The following is a 21,278-nucleotide window of genomic DNA, read 5'->3' as shown; positions in this document are numbered from 1 at the left end:
CAAGGGCCCATATGTCCACATGTGAATAGGACAAGTTCGCCACTTCTTCCCTTGATTACCAACTCCTTTTTTAATGACATTTACTTCAATCGGTCTGTTGTAAGAACATCTTTCTAAAGTTTCATTACCGTAAATGACACCGCTGAATCAACCTCCTGAGCCTGCCCAGCTCTGATCAACATCACCGTCAGTACCAATACGGCCAGCATTCTGCAACATAACCAATATAGAGAAAATTAAAGATGCACTGCAATAGTGGTTCACCCATTCACTCATTCATCCATTTATTCATTCACTCATTCACCCATTCATTCATTCACCCATTCACTCATTCACTCATTCACCCATTCACGCATTCACTCATTCATTCATTCACAATTCCATGCACAACCCTCCAAAAAAGTCTAGTTTCAATAAACTCCCATGGCCATTATAGTTTTGTATAATTGGAGGAAAAATAGAGGATATCACATGGACCCTAAGATCTTACAAGATTTATTCATAATAAGTTCATATATGTAACTCCTTAACACACTACCGCTGAAGATCAGCATCCTTCCTCATGTGAACCTGCGTGGTGCTCTAGTTCAAAGGATCAGAACAACAATTATATAGCACCTTTATGCCCCAAGGTGCTTCACGTGTGCATTATCAAACACCGAGCCACATAAGGAGATATTAGAACAAGTGACCAAAAACCTGGTCAAAGAAGTAGATTTTAAGGAGTGTCTTAAAGAAGGAGTGTGAGATAGAGAGGTGGAATGGCTTGGGGAGGGAATTCCATAGTTTAGAAGATAGTTAAGGATGAGGAAGACCATTTGGCGCATCTTAGTTAATCCACCTGGAATGATCCTAAAGGTCACCCTTCCCACTACTTCTGGGGATTATTCGGAAATTATGGCATTTGTTGAATAAGCCCATCTATATTTGGGCTGTGTGTTCAAAGGATAGGGTATTGACATACATCATCCAACATATTTCCTGTCATGATTCCCTTAGAAACGCTGGGCATCAGGGATGTTGCTGAATTCCTGGCATCCACCAGTGCAAGTGTGTCAGAAAGAGATTTAAAAATGAAATGGGCCACATTGCACCTCAGATATGCTGCAATTGTCGAGTGCCCCTCAGGACCCCCTCCCCAACAGGAAAATCACCTCACAACTCTTGCAATGAACAATATTCTACCAGCATGGCCATTAACATTTGGATTGTTTTTAAATAATAATTTATGACATCTCTCACCAAGAATTCTTCACAATGAATCATACTACGCCAGTAGAAATAGTCATTTGGTGCACAGCGGGATCCCACAAACAGCTGTGAGATGAATTACCATTAAAAACTATTTTTGTTAATGCTGATTGAGTGCAAGTGGAGATTTAACACCCACCTGAACGACTCAAGTAGGCAGATAGCTCATCGATGGACAAGACCTGCGGCAGTGCAGCGCTCCCTCAGTACTGCACTGAAGTGTCTGAACTATATGCTCAAGTCCGAGGGTGGGACTTGAACCCACAACCTTCTGACTCAGGAGCAAGAGCGCTACTAACTGAACTAAGATGATTCTAAACCATGTCGCCCAACTTTGTCAGATGTTAAACAACTTCAGTGTTTTTAAAATTATTTTGTCCGTTTCTCACAGCCCAGGGAGGAAACAGCCTTCTCATTTGTAACTGTGCCATAGGTGGCCTTTCCTCCCTGGCATCCAGACAACATTCCCAAACTCTTGAGCAGAACTGCGACAGAAATACATGCACACGGCATATTTATCTGGCAAGGTAAATCGCCACCAGACAAAATTCCATTTTTAAGGTGGTGGGTCACCATGTCAAGGACATTAGTATGGGATTAAAATTCAGCCAGACAGATAGAGCCCTTGGGCTCACGATGGGCTGATAGCCCAGCAGAGGACGCAGCTCATTGCTCGGAAGGATGTCGTGTATTCGTAGTAAGCAAGCTTATTTGATAAAGTGTCACTTAGATCATTTGGGACTGCCTAATGAAATAGGAAAGAAACAGAAGGTAATTTATGTGAATGGATTTGAGCGTTCAGGTATTTATCGGCCTTAGGCCGGATCATGTGATGAGGCAGCTGTGATTGTTTAGTTACAGTAATTTGCTCTAAATGTTTCCTGGGGTAATGTAATAAAAATTCTTAAATGTCTTCCCTCCCACAGAGACTGACACAGATATCAATAAACATGTGAACAATGGTGGTCAGCCATTGCAAACACAAACTTGGCATCTAAATGATTTTATTTTAATCTATGTTGCCTGAATAATACTTGCTCAGCTCAGTCCACCTCATTCCGGATATCATGATCATGTCCAAATTGCACAAGGGTTTTGAAACTGAAAAACTGAGAAAGACTCAAAGCGGTGGGATGATTCTGTTTGTACCTAATTACTCTTCTACATTGGGCTCATACAGTAAGCGCATAGATACATCAAACAAAAATAATCTTTTTAGGCCATTGGCTACCTGCAGTCAGGCGCATCATGGATTTCACCCAGCCGAAAGAATAAAGATACTTTTATAACCTTACATTCTATATTCATCATCCTTATCAAATTAAGGTGATTGGCAAAAGAACCAAAGGCGACGGAAGAAAAAACTTTTTTACGCAGCGAGTGGTTAAGATCTGGAATGCACTGCCTGAAAGGGTGGCAGAGGCAGACTCAATCTTACCTTTCAAAAGAGAGTTAGATAAGTATCTGAAGGAAAAAAAATTCCAGGACTACGGGGAAAGGGCAGGGGAGTGGAACTAGCGGAGAGTCGGCACGGGCTCGACGGGCTGAATGGCCTTCTTCCGTGCTGTAACCATTCTATGGCCCCAAGTTTCCACATGATTTGCTCCTGATTTTTAGGAGCAACTGGTGTAGAACGGAGTATCTTAGAAATCGGAATTCTCGTCATTTAGTTTGCTCCAGTTCTAGTTAGTTAGAACAGTTTCAATTTGGAACAGAATTTTTTTTCAAAAGGGGGCATGTCCAGCCACTTACGCCTGTTTTCAAAGTTTCGTCAGTGAAAACTTACTCCAAACTAACTTAGAATGGAGTAAGTGAAGATTTTTGTACGCTCGAAAAAACCTTGTCTACACTTTAGAAAATCAGGCGTAGGTTACAAATCAGGCGTAGGGAATGGTGGGGGGGGGGGGTTTAAAGGGAAGTTTACAAACATTAAACACTTCAGTTTTACAAATAAAGAGCCATCATCAATAATAAATGATAAATACAACAATAAATCAACCAATAAATCAATCAAAAAAAATTAATAAGAAATAATTTTTTTTTTAAATCAATAAATAAAACATTTTCTGCTTACCGACTGCAACACCGGGAGCCCTCCAACAGCATGCTGGGATGCCCCCCCCTCCCCCCCCCACCCCAGTGTGTCTCTGTCAGTGTCTCTATCTCTCTGTCTGTTTGTGTGTTTATTCTCTCACTCTCTGTCTGTCAGTGTCTGTGTTTCTGACAGCGAGGGGAGGGGGAGGAGGGGGATAGAGGGAGAGAGGGGGGGAGCAGGAGGAGGGATGGGGGAGAAGGGGGAAGGATGGGGGAGAAGGGGGAAGAAGGGGAGGGGGGGAGAAGGGGATAAAGGGGAGATGGGGGGGAAAGGACATGGGAGGGGAAGGAGATTGGGGGGGAAGGAGATGGAGGAAAGGAAAAGGGGGGAAAGGAGAAGGGGGGAAAGGAGAAGGGGGGAAAGGAGAAGGGGGGGAAAAGAGAAGGGGGAGGGAGGCTGAACGGGCCGGGCCCGAGACTTCGGGCAGGGCCTGTCCCCAGCACCAGATTTACAGGTAGGTGGCGTTGGGTCGGGTCGGGGGGAGCGCGGGTCGGGGGGGTGGTGGGAGGGAGGTCGGTTCGGTTCGGGTCGGGGGGAGGGAGGGAGAGGGAGGTCAGGTCGGGGGGAGGGAGGTCAGGTCGGATCCAGTCCGGGGGCGGGGGGAGCAGGAGTCGGGTCGGTGTCGGGTCCAGTCCGGAGGTGGGGGCGGTGGGGGGGGGGGGAAGCGGGAGTCATGTCGGTGTCGGGTCCGGGAGTCGTGTCGGTGTCTGGTCCGGTCCGGTCCGGGGGCGGGGGGGGGTGGGGAGCGGGAGTCAGGTCGGTGTCGGGTCCGGTCCGGGGGCGGGGGGGGGGGGGGAAGCGGGAGTCGGGTCGGTGTCGGGTCCGGTCCGGAGGCGGGAAGTGGGAGTCGAGTCGGGTCGGGAGGAAGCAGGAGCTGGCCGTGGGAGGAGCCTTATTCACGCAGCCCCAGTGAGGCCATTCGGCCAGGGCTAGTGGCTGCGTGCTTCGGGCCCCTCCCATACAGTTTTGGGCGCCTGGAGCTACTGCACATGCGCGCCCACTGTAGCGCGCATGTGCAGAGGTCTCGGCACTGTTTTCAGCGCAGGAACCTGGCTCCGCCTCTACAGCTCCTGCTGCGCTGCGCCGAGGGCCAGAGGACCTGCAGGGAGCTGGAGAATACAGAGGATTTTTTTAGGCGCACTTTGTGGTGCGAAAAACGGGCGTCCAGGTCGGGACTGCGCCGTTCTAGGCGCGGCTCGAAACTTGGGCCCTATGATTCTATGATTCAAATATCTTCCTTGGTACAAGACTTCCATAGCAGCTTATGCTCCACAGACCACTCCATTATTTCCATTTGTGTATATCCTTAGCAATGTCAATGCTGCTCCTTGTCAGCTGTTCATCTCATTTTATGAAGGTGTTCATTTTCACAGCTTTAATAGGACACCCAACTCATGAAAAATAATCTATTTATCTCAGTCTTGAAAGCTTCAATTGACCCAGTATCCACAGCCTTTTGGGGGAGGAAGTTCTGAATTTCTATGATTTCTATGATGTGTTAAGATGTAACAAACAGGGTGGATAAAGGGGAACCAGTGGATGTGGTGTATTTGGACTTCCAAAAGGCATTTTACAAGGACCACATAAAAGGTTACTGCACAAGATAAAAGTTCATGGGGTTGGGGGTAATATATTAGCATGGATAGAGAATTGGCTAACTAACAGAAAACAGAGAGTCGGGATAAATGGTTCATTCCTCTGGTTGGCAACCAGTAACTAGTGGGGTGCCGCAGGGATCAGTGCTGGGGCCCCAACTATTTATAATCTATATTAATGACTTGGAAGAAGGGACTGAGTGTAACATAGCCAAGTTTGCTGATGATACAAAGATGGGAGGAAAAGCAATGTATGAGGAGAACACAAAAAATCTGCAAAAGGACATAGACAGGCTAAGTGAGTGGGCAAAAATTTGGCAGATGGAGTATAATGTTGGAAAGTGGCAGAAAAAAATCAACCAAGTTATTATTTAAATGGAGAAAGATTGCAAAGTGCTGCAGTACGGCGGGACCCGGGGGTACTTGTGCCTGAAACACAAAAGGATAGTATGCAGGTAGAGCAAGTGATCAGGAAGGCCAATGGAATCTTTGCCTTTATTGCAAAGGGGATGGAGTATAAAAGCAGCAAAGTCTTGCTACAGCTATACAAGGTATTGGTGAGGCCATAAGTGGAATACTGCGTGCAGTTTTGGTTTCCATATTTACAAAAGGATATACTTTCTTTGGAGGCAGTTCAGAGAAGGTTCACTAGGTTGATTCTAGGGATGAGGGGGTTGACTTATGAGGAAAGGTTAAGTAGGTTGGGCCTCTACTCATTGAAATTCAGAAGAATGAGAGGTGATCTTATCAAAACGTATAAGATTATGAGGGGGCTTGACAAGGTGGATGCTGAGAGTATGTTTCCACTGATGGGGGAGACTAGAACTAGAGGGCATGATCTTAGAATAAGGGGGCGTCCATTTAAAACTGAGATGAGGAGAAATTTTTTCTCTCAGAGGGTTGTAAATCTGTGGAATTCACTGCCTCAGAGAGCTGTGGAAGCTGGGAATTGAATAAATTTAAGACAGAAATAGACAGTTTCTTAAACGATAGGGGAATAAGGAATTAAGGGGCGCGGGCGGGAAAGTGGAGCTGAGTCCATGATCAGATCAGCCATGATCTTATTGAATGGCGGAGCAGGCTCAAGGGGCCGTATGGCCTACACCTGCTCCTATTTCTTATGTTCTTATGTATTTCTTGATTTTGCTCCTGAATGGCCGAGCTGCAATTTTAAGATTATGTCCCCCTTGTTCTTGATTCCCCATCAGAGGAAATAGTTTCTCTGTACCTACCCGAGCAAATCGTTTTAAAATTTTTAGCACCTCGTTCAGATCAGCCCTTTCTATACCCAAGGGACGACAAGCCAAGTTTATGTAACCTAGCCTCACAATTTAACCCAGAGGAGGACAAAGGGTTTGATTAGGGCAGAGAAAATGGAGTACGAGAAGAAGCTTGCAGCTAACATTAAGACGGACTGCAAAAGCTTCCATAGATATGTAAAGAGAAAAAGTTTAGTAAAGACAAACGTAGGTCCCCTGCAGTCAGAATCAGGGGAAGTCATAACGGGGAACAAAGAAATGGTGGACCAATTGAACAAGTACTTTGGTTCGGTATTCACTAAGGAGGACACAAACAACCTTCCGGATATAAAAGGGGTCAGAGTGTCTAGTAAGGAGGAGGAACTGAGGGAAATCCTTATTAGTCGGGAAATTGTGTTGGGGAAATTGATGGGATTGAAGGCCGATAAATCCCCAGGGCCTGATGGACTGCATCCCAGAGTATTAAGGTGGTGGCCTTGGAAATAGCGGATGCATTGACAGTCATTTTCCAACATTCCATTGACTCTGGATCAGTTCCTATGGAGTGGAGGGTAGCCAATGTAACCCCACTTTTTAAAAAAGGAGGGAGAGAGAAAACAGGGAATTATAGACCGGTCAGCCTGACATCGGTAGTGGGTAAAATGATGGAATCAATTATTAAGGATGTCATAGCAGCGCATTTGGAAAGAGGTGACATGATAGGTCCAAGTCAGCATGGATTTGTGAAAGGGAAATCATGCTTGACAAATCTTCTGGAATTTTTTGAGGATGTTTCCAGTAAAGTGGACAAGGGAGAACCAGTGGATGTGGTGTATTTGGACTTTCAGAAGGCTTTCGACAAGGTCCCACACAAGAGATTAATGTGCAAAGTTAAAGCACATGGGATTGGGGGTAATGTGCTGACATGAATTGAGAACTGGTTGGCAGACAGGAAGCAAAGAGTAGGAGTAAATGGGGACTTTTCAGAATGGCAGGCAGTGACTAGTGGGGTACCGCAAGGTTCTGTGCTGGGGCCCCAGCTGTTTACACTGTACATTAATGATTTAGACGAGGGGATTAAATGTAGTATCTCCAAATTTGTAGATGACACTAAGTTGGGTGGCAGTGTGAGCTGCGAGGAGGATGCTATGAGGCTGCAGAGCGACTTGGATAGGTTAGGTGAGTGGGCAAATGCATGGCAGATGAATGTGAGGTTATCCACTTTGGTGGTAAAAACAGAGAGACAGACTATTATCTGAATGGTGACAGATTAGAAAAAGGGGAGGTGCAACGAGACCTGGGTGTCATTGAAGGTTGGCATGCAGGTACAGCAGGCGGTTAAGAAAGCAAATGGCATGTTGGCCTTCATAGCGAGGGGATTTGAGTACAGGGGCAGGGAGGTGTTGCTACAGTTGTACAGGGCCTTGGTGAGGCCACACCTGGAGTATTGTGTACAGTTTTGGTCTCCTAACTTGAGGAAGGACATTCTTGCTATTGAGGGAGTGCAGCGAAGGTTCACCAGACTGATTCCCGGGATGGCGGGACTGACCTATCAAGAAAGACTGGATCAACTGGGCTTGTATTCACTGGAGTTCAGAAAAATAAGAGGGGACCTCATAGAAACGTTTAAAATTCTGATGGGTTTAGACAGGTTAGATGCAGGAAGAATGTTCCCAATGTTGGGGAAGTCCAGAACCAGGGGTCATAGTCTAAGGATAAGGGGTAAGCCATTTAGGACCGAGATGAGGAGAAATTTCTTCACCCAGAGAGTGGTGAACCTGTGGAATTCTCGACCACAGAAAGTTGTTGAGGCCAATTCACTAAATATATTTAAAAAGGAGTTAGATGAAGTCCTTACTACTAGGGGGATCAAGGGGTATGGCGAGAAAGCAGGAATGGGGTACTGAAGTTGCATGTTCAGCCATGAACTCATTGAATGGCGGTGCAGGCTAGAAGGGCCGAATGGCCTGCTCCTGCACCTATTTTCTATGTTTCTATGTTTCTATGTTTCTATGTTTCTCTCATCCCCGGTTTCACTTTGGTGAATCTGTGCTGCACCCGCTACAAGGCCTGTGGTTCCATGCCCAAATTTGAATGAAGTACTCCAGATGGGGTCTGACCAAGGCTCTGTATACCTGAAGCATAACTTCCTCCCCTTTGCATTCCAGCCCCCTTGAGATAAAGGCCAGCCTTCCTTTATCCTATTTGATTTATTTTTGTACCTGGTTTTTAATGATTTGTATCTTGGGCTCCCAAATCTCTTTTGTTCCTCTATAGTCACTAGTATCTCACCAGTTAGAAGGTACTATGATTTAGCTTTCTTGGGTCCAAAGCCGATGACCTTACACTTGCACACATTGTCATAGTTTTGCCCACTCACTTATTCTGTCTATGTCTGTAATGTATTATCACATGGTTTGTCTCATGGTTTAGTATGAACATGCTCAGTTTGCTCTGGCCTACTAAACAAGCAGACGGACTAGCAACTCATCGTGTCTCTGTACTTCATTTATTCTACCCACATATATTAAATTGTGATGACAAGAATGGGAGCCCAAAGCCATTTTTAGGGTTAATGGAAGGACACAGTGTTCAACCTTCGAGTGGACAAATTTAAGGTGAATTTGTGACATTTCATTGAATTTTAACGCTGTTTTGTTAATGCTGATGCAGAATCATCTAAGCTTCGGTTTCGTGTGTATACACTGTAACAGCGGCGTTGATTCTCACAGGTACACAGGTAGCATGCTGAGTCACTGTTTAACGGAATTGGGACAATCACGGCCGTGGCATGTATGAACAAGTTTACGAACCATTCACTTCTTAGTGATGTTTTTTGGGGCCAATAACATTATTGAGATCGAAGGTGCAGATTTATATTTGACTCATTCATGGGATGTGGGCGTCGTTGGCAAGGCCAGCATTTATTGCCCATTCCCAATTGCCCTTGAGAAGATGGTGGTGAGCCGTCTTCTGGAAACACTGCAGTCTGTGTGAAGAAGGTGCTCCCACAGTGCTGACTTTGTTGTAGCGGTTTAGTATAACTGAGTGGCTTTCTAGACCATTTCAGAGGGCAGTTAAGAGTCAATCACATTGCTGTGGGTCTGGAGTCAATTATAGGCCAGACCGGGTAAGGACGGCAGATTTCCTTCTCTAAAGGACATTAGTGAACCAGCTGGGGTTTTCTGACAATCACCATACTGATACTAGCTTTTTAATTCCAGATTTATTCAATTCACTGATTTTAACATCCCCCACCTGCCATGGTAGGATTTGAACTCACGTCTCTGGATTAATATTCCAGGCTTCTGGATTACTAGTCCAGTAACATAACCTTCTTCTTAGAAACATAGAAACAGAAAATAGGTGCAGGAGTAGGCCATTCGGCCCTTTGAGCCTGCATTGCCATTCAATGAGTTCATGGCTGAATATGCAACTTCAGTACCCCATTCCTGCTTTCTCGCCATACCCCTTGATCCCCCTAGTAGTAAGGACTTCATCTAACTCCCTTTTGAATATATTTAGTGAATTGGCCTCAACTACTTTCTGTGGTAGAGAATTCCACAGGTTCACCACTCTCTGGGTGAAGAAGTTTCTCCTCATCTCGGTCCTAAATGGCTTACCCCTTATCCTCAGACTGTGACCCCTGGTTCTGGACTTCCCCAACATTGGGAACATTCTTCCTGCATCTAACCTGTCTAAACCCGTCAGAATTTTAAACGTTTCTATGAGATCTTCTCTCATTCTTCTGAAATCAAGTGAATACAAACCCAGTTGATCCACTCTTTCTTGATATGTCAGTCCCGCCATCCCAGGAATCAGTCTGGTGAACCTTCGCTGCACTCCCTCAATAGCAAGAATGTCCTTCCTCAAGTTAGGAGACCAAAACTGTACACAATATTCCAGGTGAGGCCTCACCAAGGCCCTGTACAACTGTAGTAACACCTCCCTGCCCCTGTACTCAAATCCCCTCGCTATGAAGGCCAACGTGCCATTTGCTTTCTTAACTGCCTGCTGTACCTGCATGCCAACCTTCAATGACTGATGTACCATGACACCCAGGTCTTGTTGCACCTCCCCTTTTCCTAATTCTTTTTAGGCAGTCCCTCAGAGTCAATGATGACTTGCTGCCACACTAATATGAGTTCTCAGGTGACGGAAGAGACCTATAGTCTCTAACAGGTGGGACAGACGTTGGTTGGAGGGACGGATGGGTGGGGTGCTTGGGTTGTCGTGCGCTCCTTCCGCTGTTTGCGCTTGACTTCCACGTGCTCCCGGCAAAGAGACTCATGGTGTTCGGCGCCTTCCCGGATGCTCTTCCTCCACTTTGAGCGGTCTTGGGCCAGGGATTCCCCAAGAATCGGTGGGGATGTTGCATTTCTTCAAGGAGGCATTGAGGGTGTCCTTGAAGCATTTCCTCTGCCCACCTGGGGCCCGCTTGCCGTGTCGGAGCTCTGAGTAGAGCGCTTGTTTTAGGAGTTTAGTAGTGGACATGCGGACATGACCCGTCCATTGGAGCTGACCGAGCGTGGTCAATGCTTCGATGCTGGGGATGTTGGCCTGAGCGAGAACACTGACATTGGTGTGCCTATCCTGCCAATGGATTTGCAGGATCTTGCGGAGGCAACATTGGTGGTACTTCTCCAGTGCTTTGAGGTGCCTGCTGTACATAGTTTGTGTCTCCGAACCATATAGGAGTGCGGGTATCACTACTGCTCTGTAAACCAAGAGCTTGGTGCCAGGTTTGAGATCCTGGTCTTCAAACACTCTCTTCCTCAGGTGACTGAAAGCTGCGCTGGCACACTGAAGGCGGTGTTGGACTTTGTCACCGATGTCTGCCCTTGTTGACAGTAGGCTCCCGAGGTATGGAAAATGGACCACATAACCACTATGTTACTGAACCCCTTATGAGAATCTTCAAGCATAAAATGAAGTAATTCGTGAACAGAAAAAAACAATTTTTCTAACAGAGATTGGGCAAGAATATTGACAAACCGACTCATCGCCAAAATGTAATATATGTTAGTAGAACAACTGAAGGACAGAGACATGATGAGTTGCTAGTCCATGTGCTTGTTTTATTAGGCTAGAGCAAACTGAACATGCTCATACTAAACCACGTGATAATACATTACAATGGCGTTGAAATTGCGGTCGGAGGTTTCCCGCGGGCAATTGTCTCCGACGTGAAACATTTCTACGAATCTACCTGCTGGTCCGGGAGGTGCCTGCGATTCCAGTGGGGAGACCTTCTCTTCCCGTGCTGCGAAGTGCGCTCCCGTCCTCCAGGTTCCCACACAGAAGGTGCAGTCACGTGTGACTGCTCAGCCAATCAAGTACTGTATTCCACAGCTTTCTCATTAATAGCAATGAGAACTCTGTAACTGCGAGTTCTCATTGCTATTAATGAGAAAAAAAACAAAGATGCTATACACATGGAATAAAAAATAAAAAACACCTCACATAATTAAAATTAATTGAAATTAAAGTTAATAAATATCTGAGAGAAAAAAAAGTCCACATTTTTAAAAAGTTTTTTAAATTATGGTTAAAAATAAATGTAACATAGTGGGCAGGGTTTTTAAAAATATGTGTTTTTTTAATTTGATTTAATTATATTTTTGTATGCTTTTAAACTCTTATGGCTGTAAAGAACATAACATAAGAACATAAGAAATAGGAGCAGGAATAGGCCATACGGCCTCTCAAGCCTGCTCCGCCATTCAATAAGATCATGGCTGATCTGATCATGGATTCAGCTCCACTTCCCTGCCCGCTCCCCTTATAGTTTAAGAAATTGTCTATTTCTGCCTTAAATTTATTCAATGTCCCAGTTTCCACAGCTCTCTGAGGCAGCGAATTCCACAGATTTACAACCCTCTGAGAGAAGAAATTTCTCCTCATCTCTGTTTTGAATGGTAGGCTATGCACTTGCTTTTATCAGGTGCAAGAATTTTGAGAACATTTGCTGGGCAAGATATAGGTAAATACCGCAATCTTGTCCTTACAAATGTTATCGCTCCCGATATGCATGAGATCTGTCAAGCTCCAGTTTTCAGCGTGTGCGCATTATGCGCTGAAAATTGGCTTTTCCGATACCTTCCCGAGTCCGTCGAAACTTCTTACGGACCCAGGGAGGCCGGGATTTTAGGACCAATGTCCCTTTGCAATTCCATGCTCCCTTCCTCACTACTTATGGCCCCCTCCTAACTTATTGTCGTTTGTTAACCTTATGCCCCTGACCTCCAGTTCGGAGCTCACAGTTCAAGTTAAATTATCTGCATATACCATTTCAATTTACATTAAAAGAAAACTGAAACAATTATTCTCTGAAATGTCTTTTCTCTGGTGAAACCAATACATGCACAAGCTAGGAAACCACTCATTCTACCCATCAGCTTCAAAAAAGCTGATAGCTCAAACGTATGCACAAAGACAAGGAATTAGACTGAAAATATACCCACCATGCCATCTCTTTTATTGTAGGAGGAAAGAACTAAAATATACAAAGTTGCACTTTGCAGCAATAGTGAATTTAGAAATTATTAAAAGTAATAATTTTATTGTTAGTGGTAACTGTGGGATAGGCTGTGCTAGAGAAGATTAACTGATAATGCTCTAAAAATGATAGGTCCACGTGCACTTCCTCATAATTCATCATATTTCAGGCAGCAGACTCTGGCATCCTATTTTGTATATACAAGTGTTTTTGCATTTGATTGACTGAAATCTTGTGTTCATAAAACAGCAACAAATCACAAGTGAAGTGATAGGGGGCAATTTTCATCTTGCTGCCACCCTGTTTTCAGTGAGATTGAAGCGGCAGAGAGATAAAAATCACCCAAAACACAAAATCTGCCCCCCCACCCCGTCATCATGCACGCTGGGGCTTTGGAGGGGGCCTTTAACTCAGCTGCCAGGGCTCGCGTCAGAAATAGCCAAGAGTCGGATTAATACATTTACAAAGGGTTCCTCCGGTGCACACAGGACCACGCTGTTATCCTGATGTCCAAAAGTGTGGCACCCACATTGCGAGAGGCTGGGGTTTGTGCACGGAAGGGACCTTGACTGAACCAGCGTTCCTCAAAAGGATCACTGGAGGTCAGTCAGACAACGTGAAAAAACAGGTTTTGGACAGATTCAAACCCAAATAGACTAAAAGTTCATTGCAGATGGAGGATTCAAAATCTATAGTGGGGAGAGGGCCAATCATTTATCCCAGTTCTTATGCTCACTACCAGAAAGAGAGAAGGAACTTGCATTTATGCTGCACTGTTCACCACCCCAGGATGTCCCAAAGTGCTTTACAGCCAATGAGGTAATTTTGAAGTGTGCATCAAAATAACAAAACTTAAAAATGTTGTTTCTTTTAATTGAGAAATGTAGATAAAATGCTAAGGATCTGTCATTGGGATCACTAGTGTTGTATATGCACGCCTGTTTACTGTGTGATGTCTGTAACACTGTTATGCAACACTGAATGTACCCTTACACTGTACACACCTTGCCTGTACACCAGAGGGTGCTGCTGCTGGAGACCTAAGGGTTGCCTGCACACGACAAGTAACCCAGTATAAAAAGGAACTCACAGCTTGTTGCCCTCACTCAGGAGCTGCAAATAAAGGACTACAGGTCTACACAGTTTAAGTATCATACCCTGCCTCGTGGAGTCATTACTAAAGGTGCCTACATACACTGCAACAGGCGACGGGAATACGAGGTTACAAACCACAGGCTCAGCATGTCGAATCTCAGCATCTTTCAGCAATTTACCGATGCGGAAGATTGGGATGCTTTTGTAGAAAGATTGGAACACTCAAGGAGACTGGCTGCACCATGCAGCTTGGCGACCACCTAAATGAAGCATTTAGGGACTCCAAACCAACGAGAGCAGTGCACCGCATTAATACTTCTAAAGGCAGAAACGCTGCCCCGAGTCCTGCAACCCTGAGTCCGCCACATGGGGCAAACCGGCTAGCCCCGTGCTGGCGCTGTGGAGGAAACCACAGGGCCCACCAGTCCCACTACAAAGATTATGTATGCAAAGAGAAAAGGCACCTTCAAAGGATGTGCAGAAAAAGCTTTACTCACCACGTCTCTGATGAGTTGGCTAATCACCGGGGCTCCGACACAGATGAAGGAGAAGTTGCTCAACCCCTAGAAGAAGCGTATGGAACTAATACCTGCTCCACCGAAAGTTCTCCGTGGACGATGAAAGTAGACGTCGACAGGGTCCCGGTTTCTATGGAGAGCAACACAGGGGAGAGCCAGTCTGCGATGAGCCAAGCGACCTTTGAAGAACTTTGGATGAATCCCACCAATCGACCTCGAACATGGATCCATCGCTGCAACCGGAGGTTCCACTGTCCAGCTCGACGGCACGACAACAACTCCATAGCACCACGGCGAAATCTCCAGGACCGAGGATCCAAACTCCACTTTCCGGGCCGAGGCAGGACTCCAATAGGTGAACATTGACGAAAGAAATGGATTCCCAACATCCAGGATCGAACCTGTGGAAGAAAAGACCACCACAGCCTACCTGCAGCAGAACCTAAAATCAAAATGGCCACGGCCATACCATGAGGAGCATTGGAGGAGCATCACGTGACACCGAGCAGCCAATCGGATTTGAATGCTCCCTTAAAGGAAATCGGTAACCAAAAAAATTTAAAGGGGAAGTTTCAACTATTTGAGTACACTGACTTTAAAACTAACGATGCAACTAAAAGGTGCAACCATGAATTGCGATGCTGGTTTAACTAATATGACTAATGAGATGAATGCAGGTGTCAGTAAGATTAAGAACAAGTTTATTATGTTTAACAATAATGGTAGAGAATGTGATGCACCTTGCAGGGCACACACACAGCCAGTGGGAGCACACCCACTACAGCGACAGTGGTCAACGGGCAGCCCAGCTACCACCAATGGCAACCTGCACCAGACCAGTCCTACAACCCCTGGCCACCAGGGCCAACACCAGGAGCATGAGGCCAATACCCTCCAGCTTCCCTGGCAAATCCTGGGATGACCTGACCCTCATCCCAATTGGTGGACAAGGAGCCCACCCAGTCTTGTGGCCCTGCCCACCACCCCACAACAACGGTGGACAAGGAGCCCACCCAGTCTTGTGGCCCTGCCCACAACTACCCACATCACAGTGTATACACACCATCTACTGCTGCCATGGCTACCACCCCCTGAGGGATCCCACAACAGTGACACCCACGTGGTCTGTGTGTGAGGGAGGGGAAATGTACAAGGCCAGCCTCAAGCATCACACCTGGCAACCACACAACCCTCACCACAATCTCCCATAGCCCACCACTGATCACTTCCCCTGGGCATGACAATAAAGATCTGAAAAATGCTTAGAGGGGAGTGTTATTGTATATGCACGCCTGTTTATTGTGTGATGTCTGTAGCACTGTTATGCAACACTGAATGTACCCTTACACTGTACACACCTTACCTGTACACCAGAGGGTGCTGCTGCTGGAGACCTAAGGGTTACCTGCACACTGCAGGTAACCCAGTATAAAAAGGAACTCACAGCTTGTTGCCCTCACTCAGGAGCTGCAAATAAACGACTACAGGTCTACACAGTTTAAGTACCATACCTTGCCTCATGGAGTCATTACTAAAGGTGCCTACATACACTACAACTAGCCACTAGATGGCACCACTGTTGGAGGCCATTGGGCTGCACGCACGCGTGTGCAGCCCAAGTATAAAAGGCCAGCCATTTTGTATATTAGTCACTTTGGGCCTTAATAAAGCAGAGCCAAGGTTATACCTCTTGGAGTTAAACAGTACTCAGTCTAACAGTTATTGCATTCACAACATTTGGCGACGCGACAACATGAACCTTTGCATGCAAAAATGAGCACAATTGGATTGTTGGAGCGATTTGTGGAAGGAGAAGATTGGGCAGACTTTGTGAGCCATTTGAGCCAGTTCTTCGTGGCCAACAAAATGGAGGAGGCCGGCGACACAGATCGGCGCCGGGCGGTGTTCCTCACGGTTTGCGGTCCAAACATTTATGGTCTGATAAAGAATCTACTCCTGCCTGTGAGTCCAACAGAGAAGACATATGAAGAATTGTGTACACTGCTACAAGACCACCTTAAGCCAGACGAAGGCATCATCATCTCGAGATACAGATTTTATACGCACGTTCGCTCAGAGGGCAAGAATGCGGTGGAATTCGTTGCCGACCTGAAATGTCTAGCGGGACCGTGTAAGTTCGGGGCTGTGTTGGCAGACATGCTGCGGGACTTCTTTGTAATCAGCATCAACCACGAGGTGATCCTGCGTAAACTACTGGGAGTGGAGACGTTGGTCTTGAACCGGGCCATCACGATCGCTCAGTCATGCATGACGACGGATAGAAATCTAAATCAGATATCAGTGAAAAATTGAAACTCGGCAAGTACTGTAAATATGATTGATTCGGCATTTGGCAGAGCAGCACATGGCAGGTCCTACCCGACTGCGTACTCGAAACCTGTGGCTGCCTAACGTCCACCAACGGAAATACATCTGGTTTCTCCGTGTTGGAGCTATGAGGGAAATCACCAGCACCAGCAGTGCCGATTTAAGCAATATAAGTTGCAAAGACAGTCTAAGAGTGGGGCATCTCCAGCACAAGTGTCTGCAGATGAGCAAGCGTGCTGCGACACACCACGTGGAGGATGATGGTCAGACTAGCACAGATCCGGATACGCAATCCGAGATACCAGAGGAGGAAGTGTATGGACTGTCCTCATTCCTAACTAAGAGCAAACCGATAATGATCAACGTGAAATTTAATGGGGTACCGGTATCGATGGAACTGGACATGGGGGCGAGTCAATCGATAATGAGCCAGAGGGCATTCAACAAGCTGTGGGATAATAAGGCTGTCAGGCCCAGGCTGAGTCCAGTCAATGCCAAGTTGTGCACGTACCCCAAAGAATTCATAACGGTGATTGGCAGTGCCACAATTAAAGTGTCGGATGACGGTGTGGTTCACGAGTTAGCGCTATGGATTGTCCCAGGCAATGGCCCAACGCTGTTCGGCAGCAACTGGCTTGAAAAAATCAGATGCAATTGGAACGACATCAAAACGTTGTTGTCGGAGAAAGATACATGTGCCCGAGTACTGAACAAGTTGCCCTCGTTGTTCAAACCAGGCATCTGCAACTTCATGGGAGCCAAGGTGCAGATCCACGTGGACTCAAATGCAAGACCCGTCCATCGTAAAGCTCGGGCAGTTCCATACATGATGAGGGAAAAGGTCGAAATCGAACTGGACAGTCTCCAGTGTGAAGGGATCATATCACCAGTTGAATTTAATGAATGGGCCAGCCCATTGTTCCTGTGCTGAAACATAGAAAATACGTACATGTGCCCAAGTAGTGAACAAGTTCCCCTCACTGTTCAAACCAGGCATCAGCAACTTCACGGGAGCCAAGGTGCAGATCTATGTGGACTCGGATGCAAAACCCATCCATCATAAGGCTCGGACAGTTCTGTATATGATGAGGGAGCAGGTCGAAATCGAACTGAACAGACTCCAGCGTGAAGGGATCATATCACTGGTTGAATTTAATGAATGGGCCAGCCCCATTGTTCCTATGCTGAAAAGTGATGGTACAGTCAGAATCTGTGGAGACTACAAGGCTACTATCATGAGGGTTTCGAAACAGGATCAGTACCCATTACCGAAGGCTGATGACTTGTTTACAACGCTAGCCGGGGGGAAGTCGTTCACCAAACTGGACTTGACGTCGACCTACATGACACAGGAGCTGGTCAAGACGTTGAAGATACTTACGTGCATTAACACGCATAAAGGACTGTTTATTTATCACAGGTGCCCTTTTGGAATTTGCTCGGCTGCAACAATATTTCAGAGGAACATGGAGAGTCTACTGAAGTCCGTTCCCAGAACCATCATGTTCCAAAATGACATCCTAATCACAGGTCATGACTGCGAGGAACATCTGAACAACCTTGAAGAGGTTCTACATCGTCTGGACAAAGTGGGACTCAGACTGAAACGCTCGAAGTGCGTCTTCTTGGCACCAGAGGTCGAATTTCTGGGGAGGAAAATTGCTGCTGACGGCATTAGGCCCACGAATGCAAAAACCAAGGCCATCAAGAATGCACCCAAGCCACAGAATGTGATGGAGCTGCTTTCGTTCCTGGATCTACTCAACTACTTCGGTAACTTCCTACCTAAATTGAGCACCTTATTAGAACCATTGCACGTGCTGCTAAGAAAAAGCAACAACTGGGTGTGGGGTGCGTCTTTTGAGAAAGCCACTAATCTGTTTTGTTTTAACAAGCTGCTGGTACATTATGACCCATGTAAACGTTTAGTATTGGCCTGTGATGCTTCGTCATATGGAATTGGTTGCGTACTCCAACAAGCTAATGAGTCGGGTAAACTTCAACCAGTCGCTTATGCTTCAAAATATTTGTCTAAAGCGGAAAGAGCCTACAGTATGGTAGAGAAAGAAGCACTAGCCTATGTGTATGGGGTTAAAAAGATACATCAGTCCCAGTTTGGTCTTCAGTTTGAACTGGAGACAGATCACAAGCCGCTCATTTCACATTTCTCTGAAAACAAAGGTATCAACACCAATGCTTCATCCCGCATCCAGAGGTGGGCACTGATATTATCCGCTTATGATTATGTCATTCACCATAGACCTGGCACCGAGAATTGTGCTGATGCTTTGAGCCGTCTGCCGTTACCCACACTGGAGGTGGAAACGCCACAACTGGCGGACCTATTGTTAGTTATGGATGCTTTTGAGAGTGAAGGAACCCCTGTCATGGCTCAACAAGTTAAGACCTGGACCAGCCAGAACCCAATTTTATCAGTGGTGAAGAGTTGCATCCTCAAAGATGATAGGTCTACCATACCCAAGCAAATGTGCGAGGAGACTAAACCTTACATTCGTCGCAAAGACGAACTGTCTATTCAGTCAGATTGTATACTGTGGGGAAATCGTGTTATTATGCCCAAGAAAGGGAGAGAAACATTTGTATGTGAGCTACATAGCACACATCCAGGTATTATAATGTTGAAAGCCATCACCAGGTCTCATGTGTGGTGGCCGGGAATTGACTCTGAGCTGGAATCATGTATGCATCAGTGCAACACTTGCATGCAGCTCAGCAAAGCACCAGCAGAATCGCCACTGAGTCTGTGGTCAGGGCCGTCCAAACCATGGTCCAGGATACACATAGACTTTGCAGGTCCCTTCCTGGGGAAGATGTTTTTGGTTGTGGTGGATGCGTATTCGAAGTGGATAGAGTGTATAATCATGTATCATCCAGCACATCCACAGCTACCATTGAGAATCTCAATGTCATGGTCTGCCTGACATCGTTGTCAGCGACAACGGATCTTGTTTCACTAGTCAGGAGTTTCAAGAGTTCATGAAACTCAATGGTATCAAACATGTAAGGTCAGCACCATTCAAACCTGCATCCAATGGGCAAGCAGAATGTGCTGTCCAAATCATAAAGCAGAGTATGAAGCGAGTAACCCAAGGGTCACAGCAGACCTGCCTGTCATGCATGCTGCATAGTTACAGGACAAGACCACACATGCTTATTGGGATCTCACCTGCTGAACTAATGATGAAGAGAGGTCTTAAGACCAAGCTATCTCTTATACATCGTGACTTGAATAACCATGTTGAATATAGAAGACAAAGTCAGCAAGAGTATCACAATTGCGCAGCTGTAAAACGCGATATTTCTGTAAATGATCCTGTACATGTTCTGAATTATGGTCAGGGTTCCAAGTGGATCGCTGGTACTGTCATGACCAAGGAGTGCAACAGAGTATTTATTGTCAAGCTCAAAAATGGACAAACATTCAGGAAATATATGGATCAGATAAAGCTGCAGCACACAGACGAACCGGAACAGTCGGAGGAAGAGAAAATCGACGTCCAACCTACCCCCAGTTATCAGAGGACTCAGTGGTCATCAGTGAATCGGGACTTTCAATCACTGACATGTTCAATGAAAATGGATTTTCAATTCCTGACATGGCCATTGCCACTCCCACCAGGTCAGCCACCCAGCCACCAGTCACAACAGACTCTGAACACTCACCCAAGGCTGGAGTTGAACTGAGATGGTCAACCCGGGAGCGTAAAACACCGGACCGTCTCAATTTGTAAAGACTGTGTTAATATCTCAGAGCGAGGTATTGTCATGTACGTACTTTTGGGATCACGAGCCACTAGATGGCGTCACTGTTGGAGGCCATTGGGCTGCACGCACGTGTGTGCAGCCCAAGTTTAAAAGGCCAGCCATTTTGTATATTAGTCACTTTGGGCCTTAATAAAACAGAGCCAAAGTCATACCTCTTGGAGTTAAACAGTACTCAGTCTAACAGTTATTGCATACACAACAGGATCATAGTACATAACATCATCATGATTGAAAAATGTGGAATCGAAGCTGAGATGTAATCAAGTAGTAGTGATTAGGTGATGCCAATCTTTGGGTTTTAAAAGCTAGCAGCACACAGAAGGGAAAAGAGAAGAAAGAGAATTTGCATTTATAGAGCACCTTAGCACAACCCCAGAAAGAAAAGAAAGACTTGCATTCATATAGCACCTGGCATGACCTCAGGACTTCCTAAAGCACTTAATAGCCAATGAAGAACTTTTGAAGTGTAGTCGCTGATGTATGTAGGAAACACAGCCTCCAATTTGCACACAGCAAGCTCCCATCAACAGCAATGTGATAATGACCAGCTAATCTGTTTTTGTTTTGTTGATTGAGGGATAAATATTGGCCAGGACACCGTGGAGAACTCCCCTTCTTCTTCGAAATAGTGTCATGGGATCTTTTACATCCACCTGAGAGAGCAGACGGGGTCTCGATTTAATAGCTCATCTGAAAGACGGCACCTCCGACAGTGCAGCACTCCCTCAGTACTGCACTGGAATGACAGCCTAGATTTTTACGTTCAAGTCTCTGAATTGGATCTTGAACCCACAACCTTCTGACTCAGAGGCGAGGGTGCTACCTACAGAGCCACGACCCACGGCTGATATGCAAAGTGTTTAATTTGCAGTG

At 45.9% G+C, this 21,278-nt stretch overlaps 1 protein-coding gene across 1 annotated transcript in view; it reads right to left on the bottom strand.

Annotated features, from left to right (window-relative positions):
* The window catches only part of LOC139262377 (fibulin-5-like), a 164,361-nt gene that overhangs the window by 107,860 nt on the left and 35,223 nt on the right, over positions 1 to 21,278 (bottom strand). The window contains exon 2 of the mRNA XM_070877565.1: positions 129 to 210. Coding sequence (XP_070733666.1) covers positions 129 to 210 — 82 coding nt within the window. The remainder of the gene's footprint in view (positions 1 to 128; positions 211 to 21,278) is intronic.

Source organism: Pristiophorus japonicus, chromosome 4 (assembly GCF_044704955.1).
Source record: "Pristiophorus japonicus isolate sPriJap1 chromosome 4, sPriJap1.hap1, whole genome shotgun sequence".
Lineage (NCBI taxonomy): Eukaryota > Metazoa > Chordata > Chondrichthyes > Pristiophoridae > Pristiophorus > Pristiophorus japonicus.
Note: the sequence above shows the minus strand (reverse complement) of the source record. Positions and strands in the feature narration are given on the sequence as shown.